At 45.5% G+C, this 25,998-nt stretch overlaps 1 protein-coding gene across 1 annotated transcript in view; it reads left to right on the top strand.

Moving 5' to 3' along the window:
- Positions 1–25,998, top strand: part of HMCN1 (hemicentin 1) — a gene marked incomplete at both ends in the record, with an annotated part of 185,973 nt that overhangs the window by 72,411 nt on the left and 87,564 nt on the right. Inside the window, 16 exons of the mRNA XM_082287593.1 lie at positions 580–721; positions 1,116–1,243; positions 1,929–2,042; positions 2,689–2,847; positions 3,503–3,697; positions 4,461–4,559; positions 5,959–6,086; positions 7,728–7,872; positions 16,518–16,630; positions 17,759–17,918; positions 18,677–18,851; positions 21,100–21,227; positions 22,550–22,822; positions 23,713–23,808; positions 24,202–24,396; positions 25,391–25,521. Coding sequence (XP_082143719.1) covers positions 580–721; positions 1,116–1,243; positions 1,929–2,042; positions 2,689–2,847; positions 3,503–3,697; positions 4,461–4,559; positions 5,959–6,086; positions 7,728–7,872; positions 16,518–16,630; positions 17,759–17,918; positions 18,677–18,851; positions 21,100–21,227; positions 22,550–22,822; positions 23,713–23,808; positions 24,202–24,396; positions 25,391–25,521 — 2,381 coding nt within the window. The remainder of the gene's footprint in view (positions 1–579; positions 722–1,115; positions 1,244–1,928; positions 2,043–2,688; positions 2,848–3,502; positions 3,698–4,460; positions 4,560–5,958; positions 6,087–7,727; positions 7,873–16,517; positions 16,631–17,758; positions 17,919–18,676; positions 18,852–21,099; positions 21,228–22,549; positions 22,823–23,712; positions 23,809–24,201; positions 24,397–25,390; positions 25,522–25,998) is intronic.

Here is a 25,998-nt window from a genome sequence, read left to right as displayed (position 1 = left end):
TCTGTGTTAAAAATGAATGGATTCTGTTGAGTTCACCATTTACTTTTCTAGTGAAAACACTCCTAAAATCCATAACATCCTTTGCAATTGTTAACACTGCACCACATCTGTCTGCACACAGAGTGTGACTTTCATTCTTATCCCTCAGTTTGCATTCTGACAATTGACCTACCTGAAGGTTTGCGGGCTTTAGTGTCCAGCAGTCTGAATAAATTTCATAGAATCACAGAGTGGTGTGTGTTGGAAGGGACCTTAAAGCTCATTTTGTTCTGCCCCCTGCCATGGGCAGGGACACTTTCCAGGTTGCTCATTGTCTAGTATTTGTCAAAATTGGCTCTGTTGCTGCTTTTTTAACCCCATCTCAGGTAGGCCAATACCTGAATCCTGACCTAATGCCTGTTATAAAGGTGGTTTATGCTGAGATTTGGTTGACTGTGCCAGTGGAAACAAGCGGGCTCTGACCTTCATTGGGTTGCTTTCTCACCATGGAGCTATTTGAAAATGAGAATGAAATGCTTGTTGTAAGCTCTCTTTTCTAGCAAGACATTTTTAATTGCTGTTTTTAATTTATTTTGTTAGAACCCCCGAGGCTTGTCATTTCACCCGAGAACCAGACTTTTAGAGAAGGCTCTGAAGTGTCCATCAGGTGTTCTGCCACGGGGCACCCAAAGCCAACAGTTGTATGGACACACAATGATATGTTTATCACTGGCTCCAGCAGGTGGGACTTGGAGTTGTCTCCATTTATTTTAATGTCATATATGAAAAATAAGGTTTGAATAGTGCTAAAATATTCTACTACTTCCACAGGAGTCTGTGAGTTTTGTAAACAGTACTTCAATCTTTACTTTCATAAGTCTTTAAGTGCAATTACCTCATCTCTAACAGAGAAACACTTTAGCTTTCTTCTCCAGGATTTTTTACAAGATTAATTTATGTACTTTTCACAAAATGTAGTGCTAGATAAAATAGTACTAATAGTGTTTATCGTGAGGAAAAAACCCCCAGAAACACCTATTTATAAACCATCTGCTTGTGCTGCTATGCGTGCCTGGAGTGTGGATACAACCATTGCTCTTTCTAATAATTTTGGATGGTCCCCTGTGTGTTCCCAGGTACAGAATGACCCCAGAAGGCACCTTAATCATAAGAAAGGCAATTCCCAAAGATGCAGGAGTTTATGGCTGTTTGGCAAGTAACTCAGCTGGGACAGAGAAACAGACATCCACGCTCACATACATCGGTAAGTGAGAAAAACAATATACTGAAATTAAAAAAATAAACTAATTCATTATCAGGGAAGAGGAGCTGTTAAAATGAGTAGAACTCTGCAGAGCATAACTGGTAGAAATTTCAAAAACCTCAGAAGAGATGTTGAACAGCTCACAAATGTCCTTTTTGTTTTCTGTTCAAACCTGAGTAGTATTTTTAGATGCTCTCTGGAGCTTGATGTTCTTTCTGAAAAGCTTTTTAGGTTAAAAAACCTTTTTAGGTTAAAAAAAAACCCCAAAATTGGGTCTTACTGTGGTGTAGACCACAGTAAAAGTGGGTCTTTGGAAAAGAAATTGTGTTTCTGTATCAAAATACTGTGTTAAAATATTGATAGAGAGTATTGAACTGTTTTATGACCGACATCTGGCTGGAGGAGGAGAATGACTCTTCATGTTTGTACTTCCTACATGGTGAAATGTTTCTGATTTTGTCCTTCTATTTCCTGTCCATTCTGCATATGATTCAGGTGCTCTGGACCGGACTTTACTTTTCCTTGTTTCCCAGTATTTATCTTTCACTTTTAAGTCTGTTTGACTTTTAATGCAAACATTCTTCCATATAACAAGAGAAAATTAGGGTCTTTCATGGTTTATATCTTAAAAGTGATCTATGCTTTGGGCGAAGAGCTCATTTTTTTCTGTCCTGTTTCTTTTTAGAGGGCCCAACATTGACCGTAGTTCAGAGTGAAATTCTGGTTGGTCTTGGAGACACGACTGTTATGGAGTGTAAAACAACTGGAATCCCAAGCCCCCAAGTGACATGGTTTAAAGGTGTGCTCATTGCTTGGTGACTGAGTTGTTTATTTAGCAGCAATATTTAGAACAATGATCTGGAAGTGACTTCATTTCTCTCAAGAGCTTTATGTTGTATTCAACCAGTGACAGGCCCGTGAAATTTTCTAAATCTAGAAGAAATGGCATTGACCTCTAGCGCATTCACTATTTAAAAATGGTGAATTAACACACTGTAGCATAATTAATAATAATAGTAAAAGCAAGCTGAGCCTCCTGCCTACGTAAATAAAGTTCGTTCTTCTGTCAGAAAAAGTTCACCTTTATGCTACAGAAATCACAAAACATTTCTCTCTAGCCTTTTTTGTCCTGTTTTCATGTAGCCTCTAATTAGGGAAGGAGAAATACAGCCTGACACACTGCCGTAATGCTGATCTCTGTCCAGAGGTACTTGGGTTTGTGTTTGCCCTGTGGAACCAGTAAATAAAAAGGATACATTTAATGCAGTAATGAATTTTTCCTTTCAGTTGAGTGGGAGTCAGAGTTCTCATCTGCTGAATTCATAGAGCTATGTTGTGAACTAACTCAAACTTGGACACTGTTTTGTTGGGATAATTTTGATAAATATAGGTATTTATCATACTTGATGTAAACAGTTATATTGCCTTTTTCTATCTGGACTTAGGTGACTTAGAGTTGAGGGCATCAGCATTTCTCATTATTGATACTCACCGGGGTCTTTTGAAGATCCAGGAAACACAAGAGCTGGATGCTGGTGACTACACATGCGTGGCCACCAACGAGGCAGGGAGAGCTGCTGGCAAGATAACTCTGGATGTTGGCTGTAAGAGTTAAAACCTGCATGGGGTACACTCAGGTTACAGAGTTTCTGTACTGGTCAGGGGGTGGTGCCTTGGCTCCCCAACGTTTCTAACAAATCTCTGTGTGTGCTGGGAACACCTTTTGGTGCTGTTGGATAAGCAGTTTCCTTGTCCCACTTGGACTCCAGCTTGGAATCACAAAATGGTTTGGGTTGGAAGGGACCTTAAAGCCCATTTGTTTCCAGCCCAGGCTTACTTCTCTTGCAAAGTGTAAAAGTTATGGGGAGGAAGAGAGAGGCACAGGAGGAGGAAGCTGTTCAAATCTCAACCTAAAAAAATTCTCAAATAGAGAATTAGTTACACAAACTTGAGTTACTATGTGAGGTTATTGTAATTTAGGCCTCCCTTTCCTCTTTTCCTAATTCTTTCCATCTGCCTGTGGCCTGACATATCACATCCTGTTAAATGTTCCTGTCAGGCACATCCACTTTCTGAACAAGTGGCGCTCTTTGCAGAAGACAAGGAATTTAGCAACGCTGATACTTAAGGTGTTTCTAGAGTTGGGAATGTTAGAAGAAAAACTGTGCACAGTGGGACATAAATTGAGGTCATCAGTGGTGTAAGAGAATGGGATGGCTGTGTTGCAATGCTCACTTTGGGTGTGTACTCTTTCCCCAGCTCCCCCCGTTTTCACGCAGGAGCCGGGTGACGAATCCGCGGATCTGGGCTCCAACGTGACACTGCCGTGCTACGTGCAGGGCTACCCTGAGCCCAGGGTCATGTGGAGGAGGCTGGATGGAGCTCCCCTCTTCTCCCGGCCCTTCACACTCAGCTCCAGCAGCCAGCTCAGGACAGGAGCACTGGCCATCCAGAGTAGGTAGACTCAACTTTAAAAGAACAGAATTCTGCAGGGAACTAATTTAAATGCCTTAAATTTACAAGGCATTTAAGTTACTACATGACTCTATTAAATTAGCTGTGTAAAAAGACTGGATTTTTATCACAGATTGGGGTTCTGATACTGACATCATTGCAGTTGACATGCAGTTCAGTTTGCTGTGAGCTTGTGAATTCAGTTGTGTTTGGTCATTGGCTTCACTCTTCTTCATGCAAATGATTGTATCTTTGTTGAAATACACATGAGCTGTGGTCTCTGGTACTGAGGAGCCATGAATTTTCATTTTTCATTTTTGGTTTGGTTTTTTGTGGTTTTTATTTTTGGTTGGTTGGTTTGGTTTTGTTTGTTTTGGATTTTTTTTTGTTTGTTTTGGGTTTTGTTTGTTTGGTTGTTTTGGTTTTTGTAGCAAATTGGTTCTAAACTCACTATTTTAGATCTGTCCTAATTTGGGTAATAATTAAAAACTCTGCAAGTAGGTTTGTGATTCTGATTATTTTGGAGCATTTCAGTTACCCTTATGCTAAGTGATATTACTCTGTTTTCTTGATTAGTTTTTAATTCCTCTCTATACTGTCATTTTTTCTGTACTTGGTGACTGGTGGAAAGGAATGCTCTGTTTCAAACTGAGTGTTTGAAGGTGGCAGAGGCAAGGACACGGTGTCCATGTGGGGAGGGAGGGTCAGGCTGTCCAGGTATCATTTCAGATGCTACGGTCAGCTCTCTTTTCTCCCCCTGTAGATCTGTGGGTCAGTGATGAAGGGACTTATATCTGTGAAGCTGAGAACCAGTTTGGAAGGATTCAGTCCCGGCCAGCCATGGTCACAGTGACAGGACTGGGTAAGAGCAGTGCATGGCTGTGGGAGCTGCTGGTGTTTGGGCAGCAGGCAGGATGCCTGGGGGTTATGTCCATACATGCTGACCTATCTGTGTGCTGTAGTTAGGGGTCATCCATACAAACTGAATTAGAAAATGTTTACATGGAATATTGTAATTGATTTCAGTGGATTTTGCTTGTTAGAACACTTTTTTGACTGGCTGCACTAACTGGAATTAGGTCCACCTGCACTTTAAACATGGACCTTAAAGAAGTAATTTATCCTGTGGGGTTTTTTTATTCCTAAGTAAATCTGTTGAGGAATGAAAAATCACCGTAATGATCAATGCTAATGATGGGGTTCCTGCCATTTAATTAATCTTACAAAAAAAAAAAGGCAGCAAGCAATGAACGTGGTTGTGTCAGTGTTGAGATAAGTGGGAAGGAATCAAGAAGACAATAAATGTCTGGCCTTGACCACAGAATCCCAGAAGGGTTTGGGTTTGAAAGGACCTTAAAGCCCATCTCATTCCACCCCCTGCCATGGGCGGGGACACCTTCCACTATCCCAGGTTGCTCCAAGTCCCTTGCAGCCTGGCCTTGGACACTTCCAGGGATCCAGGGGCAGCCACAGCTTCTCTGGGCACCCTGTGCCAGGAGCTCACCAACATCACAGGGAAGAATTTCTTCCCAATATCTCATCTAACCCTGCTCTCTTTCAAATATCCATGCTGTTAAGGGCTTGGTTGTTATCTTAGTTGGACAACTGGCAATAAAAGGAAAAATAATGCAATGGAATATGTACATTTGCATGAGGATAAGAACAGAGTCTCTCTGCCATCAAAGAAACCACTTGTTAACTTCAGATATATTGCAAGGGCCAGTAATACTGATAGTGTTCGATAGACATGGTTTTACCTGTTTAAAAGTATTATTTAATGCCCAGTACTTAATTTAATTTCCCAGATGTGTGCCCAGGCGTGCTTGCTGTTGGCTTTTCACAGAATGTGCAGATTTTCTGCTGGGCTGTGACCTCTCTTCTGATCCTTCCCAATTTCATGCCCAGTGGAAATTACAGCTCACTTTTTGTCCTCTCCAAACCCAGTACTACTGTTCTTCAGTATTTTGCCCAAGTAAGGAAAAATGATACATCAACTTGGTGCCAGGGGAACATGAGTTCCGAGGGAAACCCTTGATTGGATCCAGTTTCCGCTGGACAGCATCTTCCATTTGCTGCTATTCCTTAGGCTGAGGAGCACTGGTCATGTATTTCCCCAGCTCCCTATCTCTCCTGTGCTACCCCACCCTTACATGTGTTTCTCTTTTTTTCATGTCTTCAATTTAATACTAATTTAATTTAATACTTTACATGAATATATAAAAATTCCTAATAATCTCTTCTTGCTCTTCCTTTTGTTCAAGTCACTCCTCTGATTGGAGCAAGCCCGGCCACAGCCAATGTCATTGAGGGCCAGCAGCTCACTTTGCCTTGTGTTCTGCTTGCTGGGAACCCCATTCCAGAAAGGAGGTGGATTAAAAACAGTGTGGTGGTAAGACTGCTTTGTTTCCTGCGAGATTTATTGGCAGAGGAAAGCTACAACTGACATCTCAAGGCATGATAACAGCTTGGTTTAATTTACAAAAGTTAATGTGATCACTGTCCATGCCAGGGAATTTCTGACCCTGAAGCACAAAGGAGGGAATATGAGATGGCAGTGGGGGATGTGGAGGTCTAGAAAAGAACTTGGAACCAAAATATTTGCGAATTATCATTTTATCTTCTATTTTGCTTGCTTTCGAAGGGGTTTTATGCATTTTTGTTCATGAACTTCAGCTGTGGACTCCGAATATGGGAATGCTAGTGGAATGTACCTACTAGAATGACAAAAGAGGGTTTTTTTAAATAAAGGTACCAGAAAATTTCTGTAGATTTAGGATGTTTCAACATCTTGTCTTTTCCTGTTGCTGATGGGCTGAGGTAAATACCAGTATCCCTGTTCCATATCTTCCTTTCCTGGTGGTGGTCTACTCAGAGGATGAAGGAGTGTGTTTTCTTTCCCCCCTGGGAACATACCATTGCCAGTTTATACCTCCTGCAGACACAACTAGGTGGCCTTTAAGGTCCCTTCCAACCCAAACCACTTGGAGATTCTGGAAGGGCACTGTAGACACCACACCTGGGTTGGTTGTGTGAATGAAACTTCAATTCTTTAATACTAAAATTTCTGACTTTACCCTATGAAGCTGCTTTTTTATCTTTGTTGCTAATTTCTCCCTAAAGCCCTTTCTGCACAGCTGGAATGAAAATATTGTAGCAAAATGCCTAATTTATTGTCACAAAGTAGAACCTGGTACTACCTGACCCCTGTTCAGGTTTCCTGCTCAATTTAGGTGTTTCTGGGAACCACTGGCTTTTCCTTAGGCTGTGCAAGGAGCACAGGCTGTAAGCTCTGAGAGAAATACTGGCAGGATCCTCCTTGTTGAGTTGCTAATTCCTCTCTCCAGTAGTGCTGGTTTCCTGTCATTGTAAACTGCTGGGAAAATCTGCGCTCCAAGGAAAGTGTTGGAGTAAGTTATATTTAGAGAAGAATTCAGCTGCTTCTGAGTGTGACTGGAACAGATTTGCTTTCTAACAACCCTTTATGAGGGAGGGCTGTGCTGCCAAGCTCAGGGTGTTTGATGTTGCTGTAGGATATGTAACTCTTCAAGGGTTACTCCTTGGTGAAAGTTACAATTCTCTTTCACAATGGTTTGCTTCAGAGCTGATCTATTTGATGGATATGGAAGTTAGAAGGTTTTGATAACTGTAAAGGAAAATAGTCTACTTGTGGAAGAAGAACAAGTCATTGCACTCATCAATTACTGGAATAACCAATAAAAATGCAGTGAAATAATTGAGCTAAATTTGGGTTTGCTTCATTAAAAGCAGGAGCAGAATGTGCTGTGGCAGAGCAGAGTGGCTCTTGCAGATTTTAATCTCACTCCAGCAGTAAATATGAGGTGCTACTAAAACTCTGAAGTAAAATTAGCTTTGCATGAAAGATGGAAAGTAGGAAAAGCTCTAGTAAGATTCTCCAGGAACACATAATTTTTAACAATGTGACATAGTCAAGTAAAGCCACACCGCATCCCAAAATGAACACTGTCAGGGAGTATTTTCCCAGTGAAAGGTTCCGTCTCTCCTTTGGCAGCTGGTTCCCAGTCCCTACGTGAGCATGCGCAGTGATGGGAGCCTGCACCTGGAGCGGGTTCGGCTGCAGGACGGAGGGGATTACACCTGCATGGCCAGCAGCGTGGCGGGCACCAGCAACAGCACCACCACTGTCCACGTGTTTGGTGAGCAACAGGCCTGGCCCTCGTGCTCGGGGGCGAGCGAGGGGCAGCACTGACCACAGCAGCTTTCACTGCTTTGCTGCACTTACACCAACTTCCCACATTTCCTCTTTTGTCATGATGCTCCTTGGTAAAGTAACACGGGGGAAGATTGGATCCACTGCGCAGGGAGGAGCTGAGTGATTGTCTCGGTTTTGAAAGACAGGTGTCTGCTAAGGAAGGCAGAAGCCCCCCTTGAAGTGGCAGATATAACCCCTTTTCCCTCCAAGTTATTATATGTTGAAATCAAGGGCCTTTAGGCAAAGATGTGGGAAATAGGAATAACAGTTCTTTACTGTATATATATGTATATGTATATGTATATAACCAGTCAAACAAAACAACAACAACTATGGCAGTAACAGCACACACAAACCCAGTGCCAGCCTTCTCGGCTGTCAGGCCCTTTCCCCTCGGGTGCAGTTCCGCTCGCAGCCGGCAGGGGCGCTGGCGGCTCCCGGTGAGCAGGGCAGGTGCGATGGTTCCCCCGCGGCTGCAGGGGGCGCTCCGGAGCGAGCTCGGGGAGCACGCGGCACCGGTGCCCTGGGATCCCGGGAAGGGAAGGAACAAAAAAGCTTCACAAACCCCTGGGCAGCTGATCCCGGACTCTCAGGAACAGCAGGCTGGAACGGCAGGCGGGAGCAGCAGGCTAGAGCGGCAGGCTAGAGCGGCAGGGACGAACGCAAATCCCGGGTGGCAGGTGAGATGTATCCAGATGGGAGAACCCCACGGATGCCCAGGCAGGCAGGGTGAGCAGGGCTACAATGTAGCGAAAACACAGCAGTGTTGCAGGGCAGCCACAGCTCGGCCTCCAGCAGGGCAGGGAAAGCGGCTTTTGGGGTCCCGGCGTTGTTTCCAGCAGGAAGAGAAGAACGGCCAAAAAGAAAGAAACAGCAGCTCCTTTCTCTGCAGCTTCTCTCTCCGGACGCTGAGAGCGAACTGACCCCACACCCAGGTGTAGACAAAAGGAGTAGCCAGGCCCGCCCCACTCCCTTTTTTGTCTTTCTTAAGTACAGCTATTTGTCCCCTAGCAACATGCATATGGGAGAAAATTCCTTTAACAGAAAAAAAACTAAGACTAAACTAAAACCCCAACATTATCCACCCCGAATTTTTCCCATACTAACATGTTACATGAAACTTAACTTTTTTTCTTAACCATATAAATCTATGCATTACCCAAATTATATACAAATATACATGCTGATAGTGATACAAGTACAGAGCCATGGGTAGTTCACCCTAAAACAAGGTCCCCTTGAGGTAAGCATCGGGTCTCTCCATCCTTTTGCATCACCCACCAGGTGCAACCTGGTCCCTGAGCAAAAACAACCCCACGGATGGGTTTGTCTTTGCTCAAGGCAGACTTTACCCAAACAGTTTTTCCAAGCATACCACTGGAACCTTATCCCCGTCTGTTGTTTGTAGGGGTTCGGATTGGGCAGGGTCTGCTCGGCTGGTGGAGCCTCGGGTGTTAACTAACCAGGTGGCTCTTGCTAAATGCATCTCCCAGTTTTTGAAAGTCCCCCCACCCAGTGCCTTCAAGGTGGTTTTAAGCAGTCCATTACACCGCTCAACCTTCCCAGCTGCTGGTGCATGGTAGGGAATGTGGTACACCCACTCTATGCCATGTTCTCTAGCCCAGGTGTTTATAAGGCTGTTCTTGAAATGAGTCCCATTGTCAGACTCGATTCTCTCAGGGGTACCATGCCTCCAAAGGACTTGCTTTTCCAGGCCCAGGATGGTGTTCCGGGCAGTAGCGTGAGGCACAGGATAGGTCTCCAGCCATCCAGTGGTGGCTTCTACCATTGTGAGCACATAGCACTTGCCTTGGCGGGTTTGAGGCAGTGTGATGTAATCAATCTGCCAGGCCTCCCCATACTTGTATTTGGACCATCGCCCACCATACCACAGAGGCTTCACCCGCTTGGCCTGCTTGATCGCAGCGCATGTCTCACAGTCATGGATCACCTGGGAGATACTGTCCATGGTTAGATCCACCCCTCGGTCTCGTGCCCACTTATAGGTGGCATCTCTGCCCTGATGACCTGAGGCATCATGGGCCCATCGAGCTAGGAACAGTTCTCCTTTATGTTGCCAATCTAAGTCTATCTGGGACACCTCTATTTTCGCAGCCTGATCTACCTGTTTGTTGTTACGATGTTCTTCATTAGCCCGGCTCTTGGGGATGTGAGCATCTACATGAGGGACCTTCACGGATAGCTTCTCTACCCGAGTGGCAATGTCTTTCCACTCTTCAGCAGCCCAGATTGGTTTTCCTCTGCGCTGCCAGTTTGCCTTATTCCACCTTTCCAGCCAACCCCACAGAGCATTGGCTACCATCCATGAATCAGTGTAGAGGTAGAGCTTTGGCCACTTCTCTCTTTCAGCTATGTCCAGAGCTAATTGGACAGCTTTGAGCTCAGCAAATTGGCTCGATCCACCTTCTCCTTTAGTAGCCTGTGCAACTTGTTGTGTGGGGCTCCATACAGCGGCTTTCCATTTCCGGCTAGCGCCTACAATTCGGCAGGAACCATCAGTGAAGAGGGCGTATTGTCTTTCACTCTCTTGTAGCTTGTTATATGGTGGGGCTTCTTCAGCACGTGTCACCTGCTCCTCTTCTTCTTCAGAAGATAACCCAAAAGTCTCACCTTCCGGCCAGTTCGTAATTATTTCCAAGATCCCAGGGTGACTTGGGTTTCCAATTTGGGCGCGCTGCGTGATGAGGGCAATCCATTTGCTCCAAGTAGCGTCGGTGGCGTGATGCGTGGAGGGAACCTTTCCTTTGAACATCCACCCCAGCACCGGTAGTCGGGGTGCCAGGAGGAGTTGTGCCTCTGTGCCGATTACTTCTGAGGCAGCCTGGACTCCTTCATAAAGCTGCCAGGATTTCCTTCTCTGTGGGAGTGTAGTTGGCTTCAGACCCTCTGTAGCTTTGGCTCCAGAATCCCAGTGGTCGGCCCCGAGTCTCACCAGGCACCTTCTGCCAGAGGCTCCAGGACAGACCATTGTTCCCGGCTGCAGAGTAGAGCACGTTCTTCACTTCTGGTCCTGTCCTGACTGGGCCAAGGGCTACAGCGTGAGCAATTTCCTGTTTGATCTGGGCGAAGGCTTGCTGCTGTTCAGGGCCCCAGTGGAAATCATTCTTCTTGCGGGTAACCAGGTAGAGAGGACTCACGATCTGGCTGTACTCAGGAATGTGCATCCTCCAGAAACCTATAGCGCCTAGGAAAGCTTGTGTTTCCTTCTTGTTGGTCGGTGGAGACATTGCTGTGATCTTATTGATGACCTCAGTGGGAATCTGACGCTGTCCATCTTGCCACTTTACTCCCAGGAACTGGGTCTCTCGGGCAGGTCCCTTGACCTTGCTCTTCTTGATGGCAAAACCAGCTCGCAGGAGAATTTGAATTATTCTCTCTCCTTTCTCAAACACTTTGGTCGCGGTGTTCCCCCACACAATGATATCATCAATGTACTGCAGATGTTCTGGAGCCTCACCCTTTTCTAGTGCAGTCTGGATCAGTCCATGACAGATGGTGGGGCTGTGCTTCCACCCCTGGGGCAGTCAGTTCCAGGTGTACTGCACGCCCCTCCAGGTGAAGGCAAACTGAGGCCTGCACTCTGCTGCCAGAGGAATAGAGAAGAATGCATTGGCAATGTCAATAGTGGCGTACCACTTCGCTGCTTTGGACTCCAGCTCGTACTGGAGCTCCAACATGTCCGGCACGGCAGCGCTCAGCGGTGGAGTCACTTCATTCAGGGCACGATAGTCCACAGTCAGTCTCCATTCCCCATCAGACTTGCGCACAGGCCAGATGGGGCTGTTGAAGGGTGAGTGGGTCTTGCTGACCACCCCTTGGCTCTCCAGCTCGCGGATCATCTTGTGGATGGGGATCACAGCATCTCGATTTGTCCGATACTGCCGGCGGTGCACTGTCGAGGTGGCAATTGGCACTCGTTGCTCTTCCACTTTCAGGAGCCCAACTGCAGAAGGATTTTCAGATAGTCCAGACAGGGTGTTCAATTGCCTAATGCCCTCTGCCTCCACAGCAGCAATACCAAATGCCCACCTGAGTCCTTTTGGGTCTTTGTAATAGCCATTCCGGAGGAAGTCTACGCCCAGAATACACGGGGCCTCTGGGCCGGTCACAATCGGATGCTTTTGCCACTCCTTCCCAGTCAGGCTCACCTCAGCTTCCAAAAGGGTCAACTGCTGTGATCCCCCGGTCACCCCAGCAATGGATACAGGTTCTGCCCCCACATGTCCCGATGGCATTAAAGTACACTGTGCCCCAGTATCAACCAATGCATCATATTTTTGTGGCTCTGATGTGCCAGGCCATCGGATCCACACCGTCCAGAAAACTCAGTTCTCCCGTGCCTCTTCCTGGCTAGAGGCAGGGCCCCTCTAGCCCTGGTTATCATTCTTTCCCTGGGTGTACATGCTCGAGGTACCTTCAAGGGGATCCGACATATCATCCTCCCTTCTGTAATACCTGGCAGCTCGGTCACGGGAGGCTGAGGCTACCTTCACCTTAGCGGAACCCCCTCGGTTAGTGCCTCCCTCCTTGAGTTCACGCACCCGCGCTGCCAGGACAGAGGTGGGTTTCCCATCCCACCTTCTCATGTCTTCCCCATGCTCACACAGGAAAAACCACAGCTCAGCTCGTGGGGTGTACCCTCTCTCTCTAGCAGGGGGAGGACGGGCTCTGACTTGGGGGCCTGTGACTCGCACTGGTGCCACACTGACCCTTCTCATCTCCTCCCTCATCTCCTCCCTCATTTCCTTCCTCATCTCCTTCATCTCCTCTTTGAGGTCCTGGACCACAGCAGAGACATGAGCTTTCAGCGGGCCATTGATCATGCTGTCATAATGCCTGAGCTTGCTGGCAACAGAGCCCACGGTTTCTCGGGTATTGTCAGCATCAGTCGTTGCAATGAAGGTGGTGTATTGCGATGGCCCTAGCCTTGCCAGGTTCCACATCATCTGTCCTGTGCACCTGACCTTATCGGGGTCATTATCATGCTGTCCATCCCTCCCAAAGAGTACCTCTAATATTGCCACCTCTCTTAGCTGTTGGATCTCTTGCTTGAGTGTCTTCCACTGCATTCTATGATGATACTCCTGCATTCTTTCTTTGTGAATGAACCTTTCTCTCACACTCGTTAAGAGCCGCTCCCAGAGAGAAAGGGGCCCTGGCTCCCTCACAAATATCTGGTCCACACCTGGGTCCCGGGTTAATGATCCCAGATACCTTGCCTCACCACTATCCAGTTGCACACTTGTGCCCATAAGATCCCAAACCCGAAGCAGCCAGGTGGTATAAGGCTCACGCCCCTTTCGCACAATGTCGTTTCGCATAGCGCGGAGACTGTCATGCGACAGGGACTCAGTGATGATTTCTGGCTCTGGCTCTCCTGCTGGTTGTGAGGGCCCTGGTTGCCCATCATCATTAACTGGTCATACTGATTTGGTCTTACACTTCCTCCTTTGCACAGGGGCGACTGCTGCTGGCTGTGGTTGTCCTTGTGGTTCAGCTGAAGCCTGGACGGTTGTAACATCCGTGGGTTCTACTGCTGCACCATCGGACTCACCCTCTTTGGGGCAGGGAGAGGGTTTTTCACTAGCTGAGGAGGTGTATTCCCTTAGCAATTGGCATATCTCCTGGCGCACCTGGCCCATCTCTTGGCACATCTCCTTGCGCACCTGGCCCATCTCCTGGCACATCTCCTGGCGCACCTGGCCCATCTCCTGGCATATCCCCTGGCGCACCTGACCCATCTCTTGGCACATCTCCTGCATTCCTTTTGCCAGTACCCCCACCCAGTTTGGGTAGTCCATTTCTGAGGTGGACTGTTGGGCGGTATCAGTCTGTGGGGCGGGGTCTCTAGTGTCTGGGGCTGCGTCAGGCTCTGGGGTAGGATCTCTAGTGTCTGGGGCCGTGTCAGGTTCTGGGGCAGGATCAGGCTCTGGGGTAGGAACTCTACTCTCTGGGGCCATGTCAGGTTCTGGGGCAGGATCTCTAGTCTCTGGGGCTGGTGTCTGGGTAGATATCCAAGCCAATCTCAACTCATCCTTGAGTGCTAAATAGAGTAGGCCTATCAGCAGCAGATGGTTAATATTCAGAGGGAATTTAAACCGTTCGAAAATTGATGGGGTGGGCCCGAAGAACTGGTTGAGGGGTTGGGGGAAAACTTCCCCTGGTGTCATTTCCTCACAGAAGGTACCATTGTTAACATAACCCCAAAAACATGTGCTCAGTGTGTGATAGCCGTTTATCCATGTGCCCACATTCCGGAGGAAGCTAAAAACCCATGAATTCCTCACCTTCTCGACCCATAACACAAGCTGGATAACAGCAATGGTAGTCAGAGGACCCATATTCAAGTAAGGAGCTGCAAAGGGGAAGAATATAGCCACGGCCACATGCCACCCGAACCAGGGTAAACTAGACCACATAGTGCAGCCTAACAAGGTTCCTATATCTGGCACACAAAATAAAGTTATCCAAGAACTGTTATTCCTTTTTTTTCACCTCTCTCTCTTAATGCCCTCAGGCCCCACGTTGGGCGCCAAGATCTGTCTCGGTTTTGAAAGACAGGTGTCTGCTAAGGAAGGCAGAAGCCCCCCTTGAAGTGGCAGATATAACCCCTTTTCCCTCCAAGTTATTATATGTTGAAATCAAGGGCCTTTAGGCAAAGATGTGGGAAATAGGAATAACAGTTCTTTACTATATATATATATATATATATATATGTATATGTATATAACCAGTCAAACAAACAACAATAACTATGGCAGTAACAGCACACACAAACCCAGTGCCAGCCTTCTCGGCTGTCAGGCCCTTTCCCCTCGGGTGCAGTTCCGCTCGCAGCCGGCAGGGGCGCTGGCGGCTCCCGGTGAGCAGGGCAGGTGCGATGGTTCCCCCGCGGCTGCAGGGGGCGCTCCGGAGCGAGCTCGGGGAGCACGCGGCACCGGTGCCCTGGGATCCCGGGAAGGGAAGGAACAAAAAAGCTTCACAAACCCCTGGGCAGCTGATCCCGGACTCTCAGGAACAGCAGGCTGGAACGGCAGGCGGGAGCAGCAGGCTAGAGCGGCAGGCTAGAGCGGCAGGGACGAATGCAAATCCCGGGTGGCAGGTGAGATGTATCCAGATGGGAGAACCCCACGGATGCCCAGGCAGGCAGGGTGAGCAGGGCTACAGCGTAGCGAAAACACAGCAGTGTTGCAGGGCAGCCACAGCTCGGCCTCCAGCAGGGCAGGGAAAGCGGCTTTTGGGGTCCCGGCATTGTTTCCAGCAGGAAGAGAAGAACGGCCAAAAAGAAAGAAACAGCAGCTCCTTTCTCTGCAGCTTCTCTCTCCGGACGCTGAGAGCGAACTGACCCCACACCCAGGTGTAGACAAAAGGAGTAGCCAGGCCCGCCCCACTCCCTTTTTTGTCTTTCTTAAGTACAGCTATTTGTCCCCTAGCAACATGCATATGGGAGAAAATTCCTTTAACAGAAAAAAAACTAAGACTAAACTAAAACCCCAACAGTGGTCAAGACTGCTTTTCAAGTAAAATCAAATAAAACTATTTCGTGTTCACAAAAGATCCTCATTCAAAGGCTGGGCTGTGCAATCTTCATCTGGCTTAATTAACAAACAGGTGCAAGTGGGAGTTTGCTGGGAAACCATGAGAAGTGCTGTCTGAATGTTTCATAACTGGGATAAGGAAGCACAGCTCATGGAAGAATTAGAATGAAAGAAAATGAATTACGAGTTTGGTAGAAGTCATAATTTGTTTGTTGTTTTTGGTGTCATCCCCATTCTCCTTCCACTTATTTTTTCTTTTTAATTAAAGCATACCAAAAGCTGCACTGACAGCAAGATAAAGTGTTAGCACTCTGGTGACCCATCTGTGTTTCAGCTGAACATATTTGTGTTAACTCTGTGAGGCCACAATCACTTCATGGTTTCTCACATGTTAAATTTTCTCACGTGTTAAATTCATAATGGGAGATTTATTTTAAGCTTCATCAAAGATGCTGAAACCTCCTTTTATATAAAGAATGACTGTAAATTTTCAATACAGGCAAGTACTCATAAGATCTTCCATGTCAACACTAGTTTTTTGGAATGTTTCAGAGCGTGAGAACAAAAAGGAGTGTCTTTGTGTGTGTTTAGAAATATCTAGGTTTTGGTATTGAAGCCTTAAATCTTACCTTATTTTTCTATTAATTCAAAGGTGGCTCAGATGAGTGAGGGAATTGGGGTCTTTGTTATCTCCTGTTACTGATTTTGAGAAGCAAAGCCGAGGATAATGTGACAAAGCCTTTCTGAAATAATTTCAGTCGGTGAAATACCTGCAGTTAGTTTAAAACCGTATGTACATAATGCAGGGATGAGCTTATGGATGGCAAACTCTGTAGTGAACAGGGATTTATTCTGTCCTGAAAGGCTGGAAAGTGGCTCCTTTTCCATGTTAGGGTTGGAGAAGAGGCTGAAAGGTCCCAAACCCTGCTTGCCTGTAGGAAATCGTAATTGAATATAAGGATTTTATCATAATAGTTGTGCCATGTTAAAATGTGTTCTGCCTGTCTTTAACATTTGCATGTATTTGTAGTCCTGCCTGTCATTCAGCATGGACAGCAGATATTCAGCACCATTGAAGGAATCCCAGTGACACTGCCCTGCAAAGCGAGTGGAGTTCCCAAGCCGTCCATTGTCTGGTCCAAGGTAATCCCTCACCTTCGAGCTGGTCATGCTGAAAGATGGGCTGAACACATAATTTAGTTGTTATAAAAACTGTATTCGGAGAACATGGCCCAAAGCTCCAGTTATGAGGGACCTGGAAATCTCTGTTTGTTCAGAGCTGCTTTTGTTTGTTAGAGCAGAACTTCTGGCTGTGGTCCTGCCACAGCTCAATGTTCTATTCTTTGGCAGGGTTTAGGTTATCGCTGTATCTTTATGGGTTTTACACTTTAGAAATTGTTTCTGTTCCTGTTGTGAGTTGATAATTTGAGTTTAGGCAGCCTGCCACAGACTGAGAGTTCATTGTTCTTGTGGAGCTCTGACTTTTTTCTCTGAGGAAAGTGTATTAAATAATGGCACTGTGGGGTTAATCCATGACTTTTCAGTCATGGCCGTGACAAGATGTTCACTGAGGAGAACCTCAGCCTTTGAGGGAATTTGTCTTAAAGTCAGGGCTTTTTTTTCCTCCTTGAACAGGATGATTTCTGCTAGTAACAGTTATTTGGGGTATGTTACAGCTCACATGACATGGTGTGAAGGCACTTCTGGGCCTCAGAAGTTGTGCAGATGTAACTGATTGGGACGTTGGGAACAGCTTTGTTTCAAAGAAGGAATAGAACTTGGTTAACTGTTGGTTTGGTAGGGAAGAGAACATGGGAGGATTTCTTTTTCTTAATTATCACTTATTCAATACAGACAAGGGGGAGTCAGCTGACTAAGAACAAGTTTGTGTAATATATATAAGATTCATTTTGACATCGGCAATCAATGTCAAAATTAACTCAGTTGAAATCTTGATTATTATTCTTGACTATTATTTTTAAAATTTTTTTAAGACTTTGGGTCTGTAAAATGTAGCAAATTTTCTGCGTAAGAATCCCTGTGCTTGTTACTGCTTAGAAAGTGATACTCAAGGACTGTGAAAAGTTAATTGTAGTTAATTAGTTTGTATAAACGGAATTTTAGGGCCAAGTTTCTAAGCTAATATAAAACATTCTGTCGATCTCAGCCTCAAAAAGAATAAAAGCAGCTTTTATTGAATGAAATAATTGTAATTTGGTTTATTTTGGAAAACCCAGGCACTGTGGACTTTTATTATTTTTCTTTTCACAGAAAGGAGAGGTAATCCTTCCCAGCAATGTGAGATTCTCAGCAGGGTCGGATGGAAGCCTGCATGTGGTGTCCCCAGGGGGAGAAGAGAGCGGGGAATACGTGTGCACTGCCACCAATGCTGCTGGCTATGCCACCAGGAAGGTGCAGCTGACTGTCTATGGTGGGTGTCACCTCATCTCAGCTGCAGTGTCCCTGCCATCCATACAGTGCATTGGGAACTAGACACACCCAGAGCACATGGGATGGGAACTCCTCTCTAATTAGTGCTTTTGGATCCCCAAACCAGGCAGTTTTGTACATGGCTGATCCCAAAGGCCTGTCATTCAGCCATTATAATTCCCTTAAAGCCTCCTGATCCCTCTTACCTTGAGTTCATGGACCTTGGGCTGAGCATAATTTCAGCTGTGTGGAAGTGGATAGGAAGCATCTGTACAGGAGTAGAATTTCCTACTGATACAAGACTGAAGATCCATTAACCCCACCAGTCCCAAGCCTTCCTGTCATCATCAGTCCAATGTTATTAAAATTTGGTTTAGGTTTAGGTGTAGGTGTTCTTTGCAAGGCTTTTATGGCTTGGAGTTACTGGGGCTGTAGTGTAACAGTTCAGGGAGTGGTTGCAAACTACCTGTGCCATACAGAGCTCAGAACATGCAGGAATTACAGCCATCTGTTCTGTCCATCTTTCTGAATGGGTAGTCCAGGCTTTCTGGTATTTGTGGTGTTCCATGTGGGCCCATGTCTGAGCTACAGGCACTGCATCACTGCATCAGCATGGCAGTGATTTATCTCTATTGCAGAGAGGTCATTAAAATAGGATTGTGATGTTTTATACCTGATGAAAAAAGAGATGTTGTCTGGTGTTACATTTGTACAAATATGTATATTCATTGCAGCTTCTTAACGTGTTCCATGTTACAGTGAAACCTAGAGTGTCCAGGCCTGGAGACCAGCAAGGAAATGCACATGATAAACCCATAGAGGTCTCAGTAATTGCAGGGGAAGATGTCACACTTCCATGTGAAGTGAGGAGCTTGCCACCCCCCATAATTACCTGGGCCAAAGAAATGCAGCTCATATCTCCATTCTCTCCAAGGTAACAGTGTCTGATGAAAATAAAAGAAGTGAAATTGCCTCTTAAGCTTTCAAGATTTTGGAAGGATATGTGATTTCTGATTACCACAGGATTGCTCAGAAGGTGTTACTTTGTCCTGACTGACCTGTTGTACTGGCTGGTGAAACTCTATTTCCCAAGACTGCTAAGCCTGTGCATGGTTGCACAGCTCCAGTTCCAGCATGTGCTTATATCCAATCTCAGGAGGCTAGGAGGAAAGAGATCCTGGCTATTTGTACTGTGGTGGTGCCCAGAGACCCTCATAATATGTGCATGATTATAATTGTTTAAAAACTGTGCTTCTTTTCTTACGTACTTCACATTTATGCTCAGGGGAGTACTGTCTGTGATTTGCACAAAGCCTGGACTGCCAGTAGGATACAGATGATGGTGATAAATGTTTGGGTGTGCTGACAAGGGCGCGTTGCTTGCTGTGTTTTGGATGCAAAAACTCACCAGAGACTCTTGAACATGTGAAAGCAGAGTTAAATACTTGTAAAATGTTGAGCTGACAGCCTTAGAGAACGAAGAGCTGGGGACTGTGTTGGACAGGGAGTTCTCCCTTTTTATTTAATGTGCCACAGAACAATAGGGGAGATGAGCTGGTGACTATTCCCTGGATGTTCCCCACTGGAGTGCCAGGTACGGTCACAGGTTCTGCTGCTGCTTTCTGCTCCTCGGGGTCCCTCAGAAAGGCCAGCTATGTCCATGAAACAGAGGATGGCAAGGCTGGCCACAGGCACACTGTGCTTGCTGGTGTCTCCCAGTGATCCCATGGACAGAATCAGCCAGTGTCTGAGCTGAGTTAAGGAATTGTACCGGAGATACTCTTTCCCCTGTGGCCAAACCTGCACCTTGGAGCCGTTCCAGGGAGCTTGTGACAGCCTCAGCAGCTCTTTGGCCACCATGTCTGCTGAAGGAGGCTCGTGTGCAGGGAGTTGGCTTGTTCTCAGTAATCCATGTGGAATTTTCTGCTGTTTCCTGTGAGCATGTTGCATGCACTAACAAATCTGCATTCTTCGTCTCTTACTTGTCCTCGTTTTACCTCAGGAGACACTGATAAATTAGGCTACTTGCTCATGGCTGTTGTGGTGAGATCCAAGTTGTCCAGAGGAATAGAAGTCCAGCTCAGCCCTTTCCATAAAATTGTTTACAGATGTCAGCAAAAGTTACAGATTAGTCCAAACAGAATTGTTTGAGACCACCCAAAGATCTTGTTAGAAATGTGAACAGTAAACAAAGGGAGAGGGAAATCAGATATGAGGGAACTTTTATCAGAAAGCAAACGTAATTACTGGACAAAATCAAGGAGGAGAAGTTGCCTCAGAAATTTTGTCTTTTGGGCTTATAAAAAAAGTACGAAGAAGTTTGGAAAGATACAGGCAGCAGAGGAGGAATTGTAGTATCAGACAGATTTTACACTGAAGAAAATACATTTCACTTTCCTTCCCTTCATCTCTCCAGCCATTGCAATCCCCAGATTCACCATTTATGTCCTTATGATAATGTTGTCCCAATTAGTGCCAGAGAAAGGAAGACAGATGATCCCACCGATTCCCACCAATTCTGGGTGTTACCTTGAGTGCCAGGCTTTAATTTCTTCTTGTCAGTCCTTAGCTGTCATTTTTTCTTCCCTCCTCACTTATTTTCTCTCTCTATTACCTTTGACTCCTACAGAAGATTTTGGCTTATCTGGCCAGTGTAGCTTCTGGTGTTAGAGATCTGTGACCAGAACTGTGGGAGAACTTAATGCTGTGTAGTTAATTATTTACTGGGGAATAATGACAATTCCTGTAAATACCAGAACTGGCAGTTTTGAATCAAAATCCTGTCTTCCATCTTGGATCAATGTAACATCATTTTTTGGCAGGATGAAGCAGTATTAAAAGTTTTAACTTTTTGACCCTACTGACCTGAGTTGAGCAAAAATTTTTAACAGGAGGATGAAGAGCTCCATTTCTCTGCCGCTATCACATTTTAATAAGTCCTATAAATAGCTAGAACCAAATTTTGTAATTTGGATCTTAAATTTTAGATATTTGCTGTGTATTCTGAATATAGGGGCTCCATAAAGAGTTAGGAAAAAAACAGAGTAAATATAAGTCATAGTTGAGTAATATGGTCAGAGTGGTGTTATTTTAGCTCATAGCAATCATTAGCAGCGTGTAAGGAGAGGTCATTCATCTTTCCATACATGTTTATGCGGTTTATCTGCTTCTTCTTTTTCCAGACACACTTTCCTCCCCTCAGGGTCAATGAAGATCACTGAGACCCAAGTCTCAGACAGTGGAATGTATATGTGTGTCGCCACAAACATTGCTGGGAACGTGACTCAGTCAGTGAAGCTCAGTGTATATGGTGAGTTGGAACTTCAGGGTTCATCATCTGCAAGTTTCCACGTGGAACTGAGCATCTTGAAGAGGTTTTCAAATGTTTTTCCTGACTGACAATAAATCGTCTCAACTGTGGTTCTTTCAGGTCATATTCTCTTCATATGTGAGTTACTGATTTTGTGGAACGGAAATGCTGTAAAAACACACACTAATACATAGATATGTGTAAAGGTGCCTAGTGGCTCCGGCCACTCCAGGACCTGTGTCCCCCTCCTTACCTTTATCCCATGTCACTCCCTTGTCTCTCTCCTGCTCTCCCCATACTGGGGCTCAACCACTGTTTCTTAACCACTCACACAATATCACGTCTGGAAAAATATCCCTTGTTAATGTTTCAGGCATTTTTTTAAAGTCTTTTTATTGCCAACAATCCTTAGGAAAAAAAATATTGTGGCAAAAGACTTATGGTGCATTTATATTATTCTTTAGGACCAGCAAAATCACCTCCAGTCATATTTTATCTTCCTGTCTGAACTTGTGTTTGGAAGTCTACAAAGATCAGGGATTAGGGAAAGGAAATTAAAATGCCAAAAGGAAAATGTGATTAACTTTATCATAAAAGCTTTTTGAATTGTTTTGTGTTATGAGGAGCCAGTACCCACAGCTCTTCCAGTGTGCTCAGAATATGACAGTGCTCATGGGAGTTGTGCAGTAGAGTTTGAAATGTGGCTTGTTCAAATAAATTCAGCACCAGGGTATTTCCCATCCTATTTTGTGCAGAGAACATGCAGGGCTGCTTTTTTAGTCACCTGAGTGATACCTTCCACACCTGAGGGTGTTTGGTTTCAGTGAATAAGGAACATTTTCTAAAATTATAGAAGAATTTCATAGGATCATAAAATGATTTGAGTGGAAAGAGACTTTTAAATGTCACCCAGTGCCACCCCCTGCCATGGGCAGAGACACCTTCCACTAGCCCAGGGTGCCGCACAGGCCCCGTCCAACCTGGCCTTGAACACTTCCAGGGATCCAGGGGCAGCCACAGCTTCTCTGGGCACCCTGTGCCAGGGCTTCCCCACCCTCACGATAAAAAATTTCTTCCTTGTATCTGGTCTGTGTCTCCCCTCTCTTAGTTTAAAATACTTCCCCCTTGTCCTGTCCCTCCAGGCCGTTGTTCCAAGTCCCTCTCCAGCTCTCCTGGAGCCCCTTTGGGCACTGGAAGGTGCTCTGTGGTCTCCCTGGAACCTTCTCTTCTCCAGGCTGAACATCGCCAGCTCTCCCAGCCTTAGGAATGGTCCTGTACATTGTTTCTTCCACATTTCTGTAGACTAAACTTGTCTTCTTCAGTTCCTCCAAGGATCCAGCGTGGGCCTCGAGTTCTGAAAGTGCAGGCTGGGCAGCGAGTGGAGCTTCCCTGCAGTGCTCAGGGCGTCCCTGCCCCGTCGGTCTCTTGGTTCCGAGGCAGAAGTGCGGTGCCCACAGACGGGGGGCAGTTCCTGCAGAGCCCGGACGGAGCTCTGGGCATCAGCAGCGTCCAGCTCCCTGACGCTGGCGTCTACACCTGTGTGGCCACCAATGATGTGGGCAGTGACATGGCGGAGGTCACAGTACAAGTGCAAGGTAGCTGCTTGGGGCCACGCTTCTGCCCTGGCCCGGGCTGGCAGGGACTCCCTGCCAGTGCCGTGGGGCTGGGGCTTTGCAGGGCAGGGCTCTCTGCCGCCCACTGTTACGTGATGCAAAAGCCACATCTGGTTTAGATGTTATGTTCTGATGGTAATTGGGGAGAATTAGAATGAGCAAATAGTCTTTGGAGAGGTTGCAGAAATAAAAAAAAAGCACATGCTCTTGCGCTCTCTCTCTATATGTATATTTAAATTAAAAAATGATGTTGGAATAGTGAAAGGGTAAGTGGTCAATGTGCCAATTTAATTATGTAGTGTAACTCCTCACCTGAGGGGCTGACAGATGTCAATGGAGCATGACTGACTTAAGCTAAGCAGGAACTATTTCTTCTTTGCAAAAGTCTAAAGGCAACATTCTGATCCCTGTGGATTAGAGGTGCTGAGAAGCACTTCTTACAGACAACAAAGAACTCTCAGTAGCTTTATGTAATTGTAGAGAGTATTCATTGTATAGTCTCAGGCTGCACACAAGTTTAAAATGAGACTTGAGAACAAAGGATGGCAGTAGCACTAAAATATGTGGTGTGGGGAAAAAACAGTTAAAATAGTATTTTTCAGATTATGCAGAAACATTGCCTTCAAAATAAATATAGCAAGATTTAAAGAGAACTATTTTCTGTCGAGTTTGAAAGCCTCTTTGTGCTGCTTACTTCCTAAATATTCCCGCTGAAATGGAGACTCCTTGTATAGTACCCATTCCAGTCAATGTAAAGAGGGTTATTGGAATGTGACCTTGTGTAAATGAGAGACAGTATTATGTGTTGTTAAACTGTATTTTTACATTTGGAGCAGAGATCAAGCAGTTTTTTGGGTCTAATTTTCTTTCAGAGTCTCCCACTATCGAGGACCCGGACCCTCCATTCAACAGCCCCTTCCAAGAAAGAGTGGCCAACCAGCGCATCGTGTTCCCGTGCCCTGCAAAAGGTGAGTGTCTTGGTTACCCCTTGTAGTGACAAAAGGATCTTTTTCTGCTGACCATTGCAAATTACAGAGCTGCTGTTAAACTGTCCAATCCACACTGTATTTTCCATGTCTGCTTTATATGGAAAAAATCAAGCTAACAGCAATTTAAATAACCACTGTGTGTGGAAGTCCTGTGGAAAGTCATTGCTAGCCAACAAGGATTTTACAATGTATAGGATGAAGATTTTTAATGTTAAAATCATCCTGTAATAGCTGGGGCTTCCTCTTGGAAGCTCCTGGCCTCCCATGTGTTGTCCTTCCAGCAAGACTTCCAGCAAGCTGCAGGAGTTGTTTGAATCAATCTTGTTCCGAGCTGAATGAAGCGTTTGTGGCCATTTCCCCTTTTCCTTGCAGGTATTCCCAAGCCAGCCATCAAATGGCTGCGGAACGGGCGGGAGCTGACCGGGGCTGAGCCGGGGCTCTCGGTGCTGGAGGATGGGACCCTGCTGGTCATAGCTGCCCTCACGCCCTTGGACAATGGGGACTATGTCTGCGTGGCAGCCAACGAGGCTGGGAGCACACAGAGGAGATACAGCCTGAAAGTCCATGGTAAATAATACAGTATAGCCCTTGGGGAGCTGGCTTGGAGAAGTGTCTTCTATTTTCTTGTTGGAAATTGCATGGCCCAAATCTGCCCTTGTGCTGTTAAATTATAAAATTTCATCTGAGAACTTTCTATTTTTCTGACACTCTCTATAGTTTTTCTTTTCCCCTGTTGTTTCTGTTCTCCATGACTTTATCATCTTTGTTTTGCTCAAGGATCCAGGTACATCTTATTGGTAGAAACTCCAGTTACACTTGAAAATTTTAATGCAAATAACAAGTGAAGCTTTGTACTGTAGAAATTACAGATGGAGGGCTAGATCTGCATTTCAAATAAGAGAAGAGTTATCAGAATAAACACAGACTAGGAGATTTCTAGTTGCTAATACTCTTTTTCTTTCAGAATCCTAGTTAGAAAATAGAAACCCTACAAGCTACTTTTGTTTCAGCCTTGTTCACTTCCCATGATAGTTAGTTCTAATGCCTTAGCAGGATTGTTTTGAGAAAAGCAGGAATCCCATCTCATGCCAGCAGGGCTTATCAGTGGCGTTGGAACTTTCTAATCCACCACTTACGGCCATTCTCTTTGCATTCATAGTGGGACAAAAGATAGATGGGGTTCTTGGGCATGACTGGACCAGTGAAGAGGAAGGATGAATCTGGAATATGCTTCCTTCATATCCTAAGCAAATAACACGAGATTTCAAGTTTAAATTTCAGATGAATTTAAAGATTATTCTCTTAAAATGTTGATGGTGCTTGTGTTTGAGTGAGTTTCCCTGGGAGTCTGTTATTGGACAAGAGAAGACTGTTTTTTGGCAAAGAGAAGAAAGGATGCAGGGACATATGTCCAGAGCTGAAAGAAATGGAAATGTTGGGAAGGGAATGAGAAGGGTTTGAGAAATTTTGATCTGTAGTGGTCCTTGACTGGGATGGAAAGGAGGAAGGGGGGAGTCACTGGAATGGAAGACTTAGATCCTGATGTTGAGCTTTCTTGCAGTTCCTCCTGAAATTAGGGATCAAGATAAGGTGACAAATACATCTGTGGTTGTTCATCACCCTGTAAGTCTCTTCTGTGAAGTAACTGGTAACCCCTTCCCAGTCATCTCCTGGTATAAGGATGATATCCAGGTATGTGGGATTAATCTAACTGCGGATTTTTGAGGGCTTGACATGAGAACTCATTCAAAATAAATACATGTACATGCCTTTATGTATATTTAAGTGCTCTAAGAACACCCCCACAGGAAGGCAGCTAAATATGGCTCATCCATTAATTCTGTAAGTCAAATGTAAACTCTTTATTTTCAATATTCCCTTACGAATTTGCCTTAGAAATCTCCCTGTCTTGTAGGTGCCAGTCCATGCAGAGGGGACCAATATTGCCATTTTTTTCGTTCTATGGGTGGCAAAATAAGAACCTTCAGAGGTGAATGGACTTCCTCAGGATTATCCTTGAGTCCTCTGTTGTGGCTGATTAAGTCACAGTTTAAGATGAGGAGAGGTCCCTTTATGCACTCGTGGGACTGCCCATTGCTGCTGGATGGAGTTTCCCCACTCTCTGCCCTAGGCTGAGCTACAAACCATATTGAATAAATTGCAGCAGGG

Source organism: Coloeus monedula, assembly GCF_965178545.1.
Source record: "Coloeus monedula genome assembly, chromosome: 9".
NCBI lineage: Eukaryota > Metazoa > Chordata > Aves > Passeriformes > Corvidae > Coloeus > Coloeus monedula.
The sequence above is the reverse complement of the archived record's forward strand: the minus strand, read 5'-3'. Positions and strand labels throughout refer to the sequence as shown.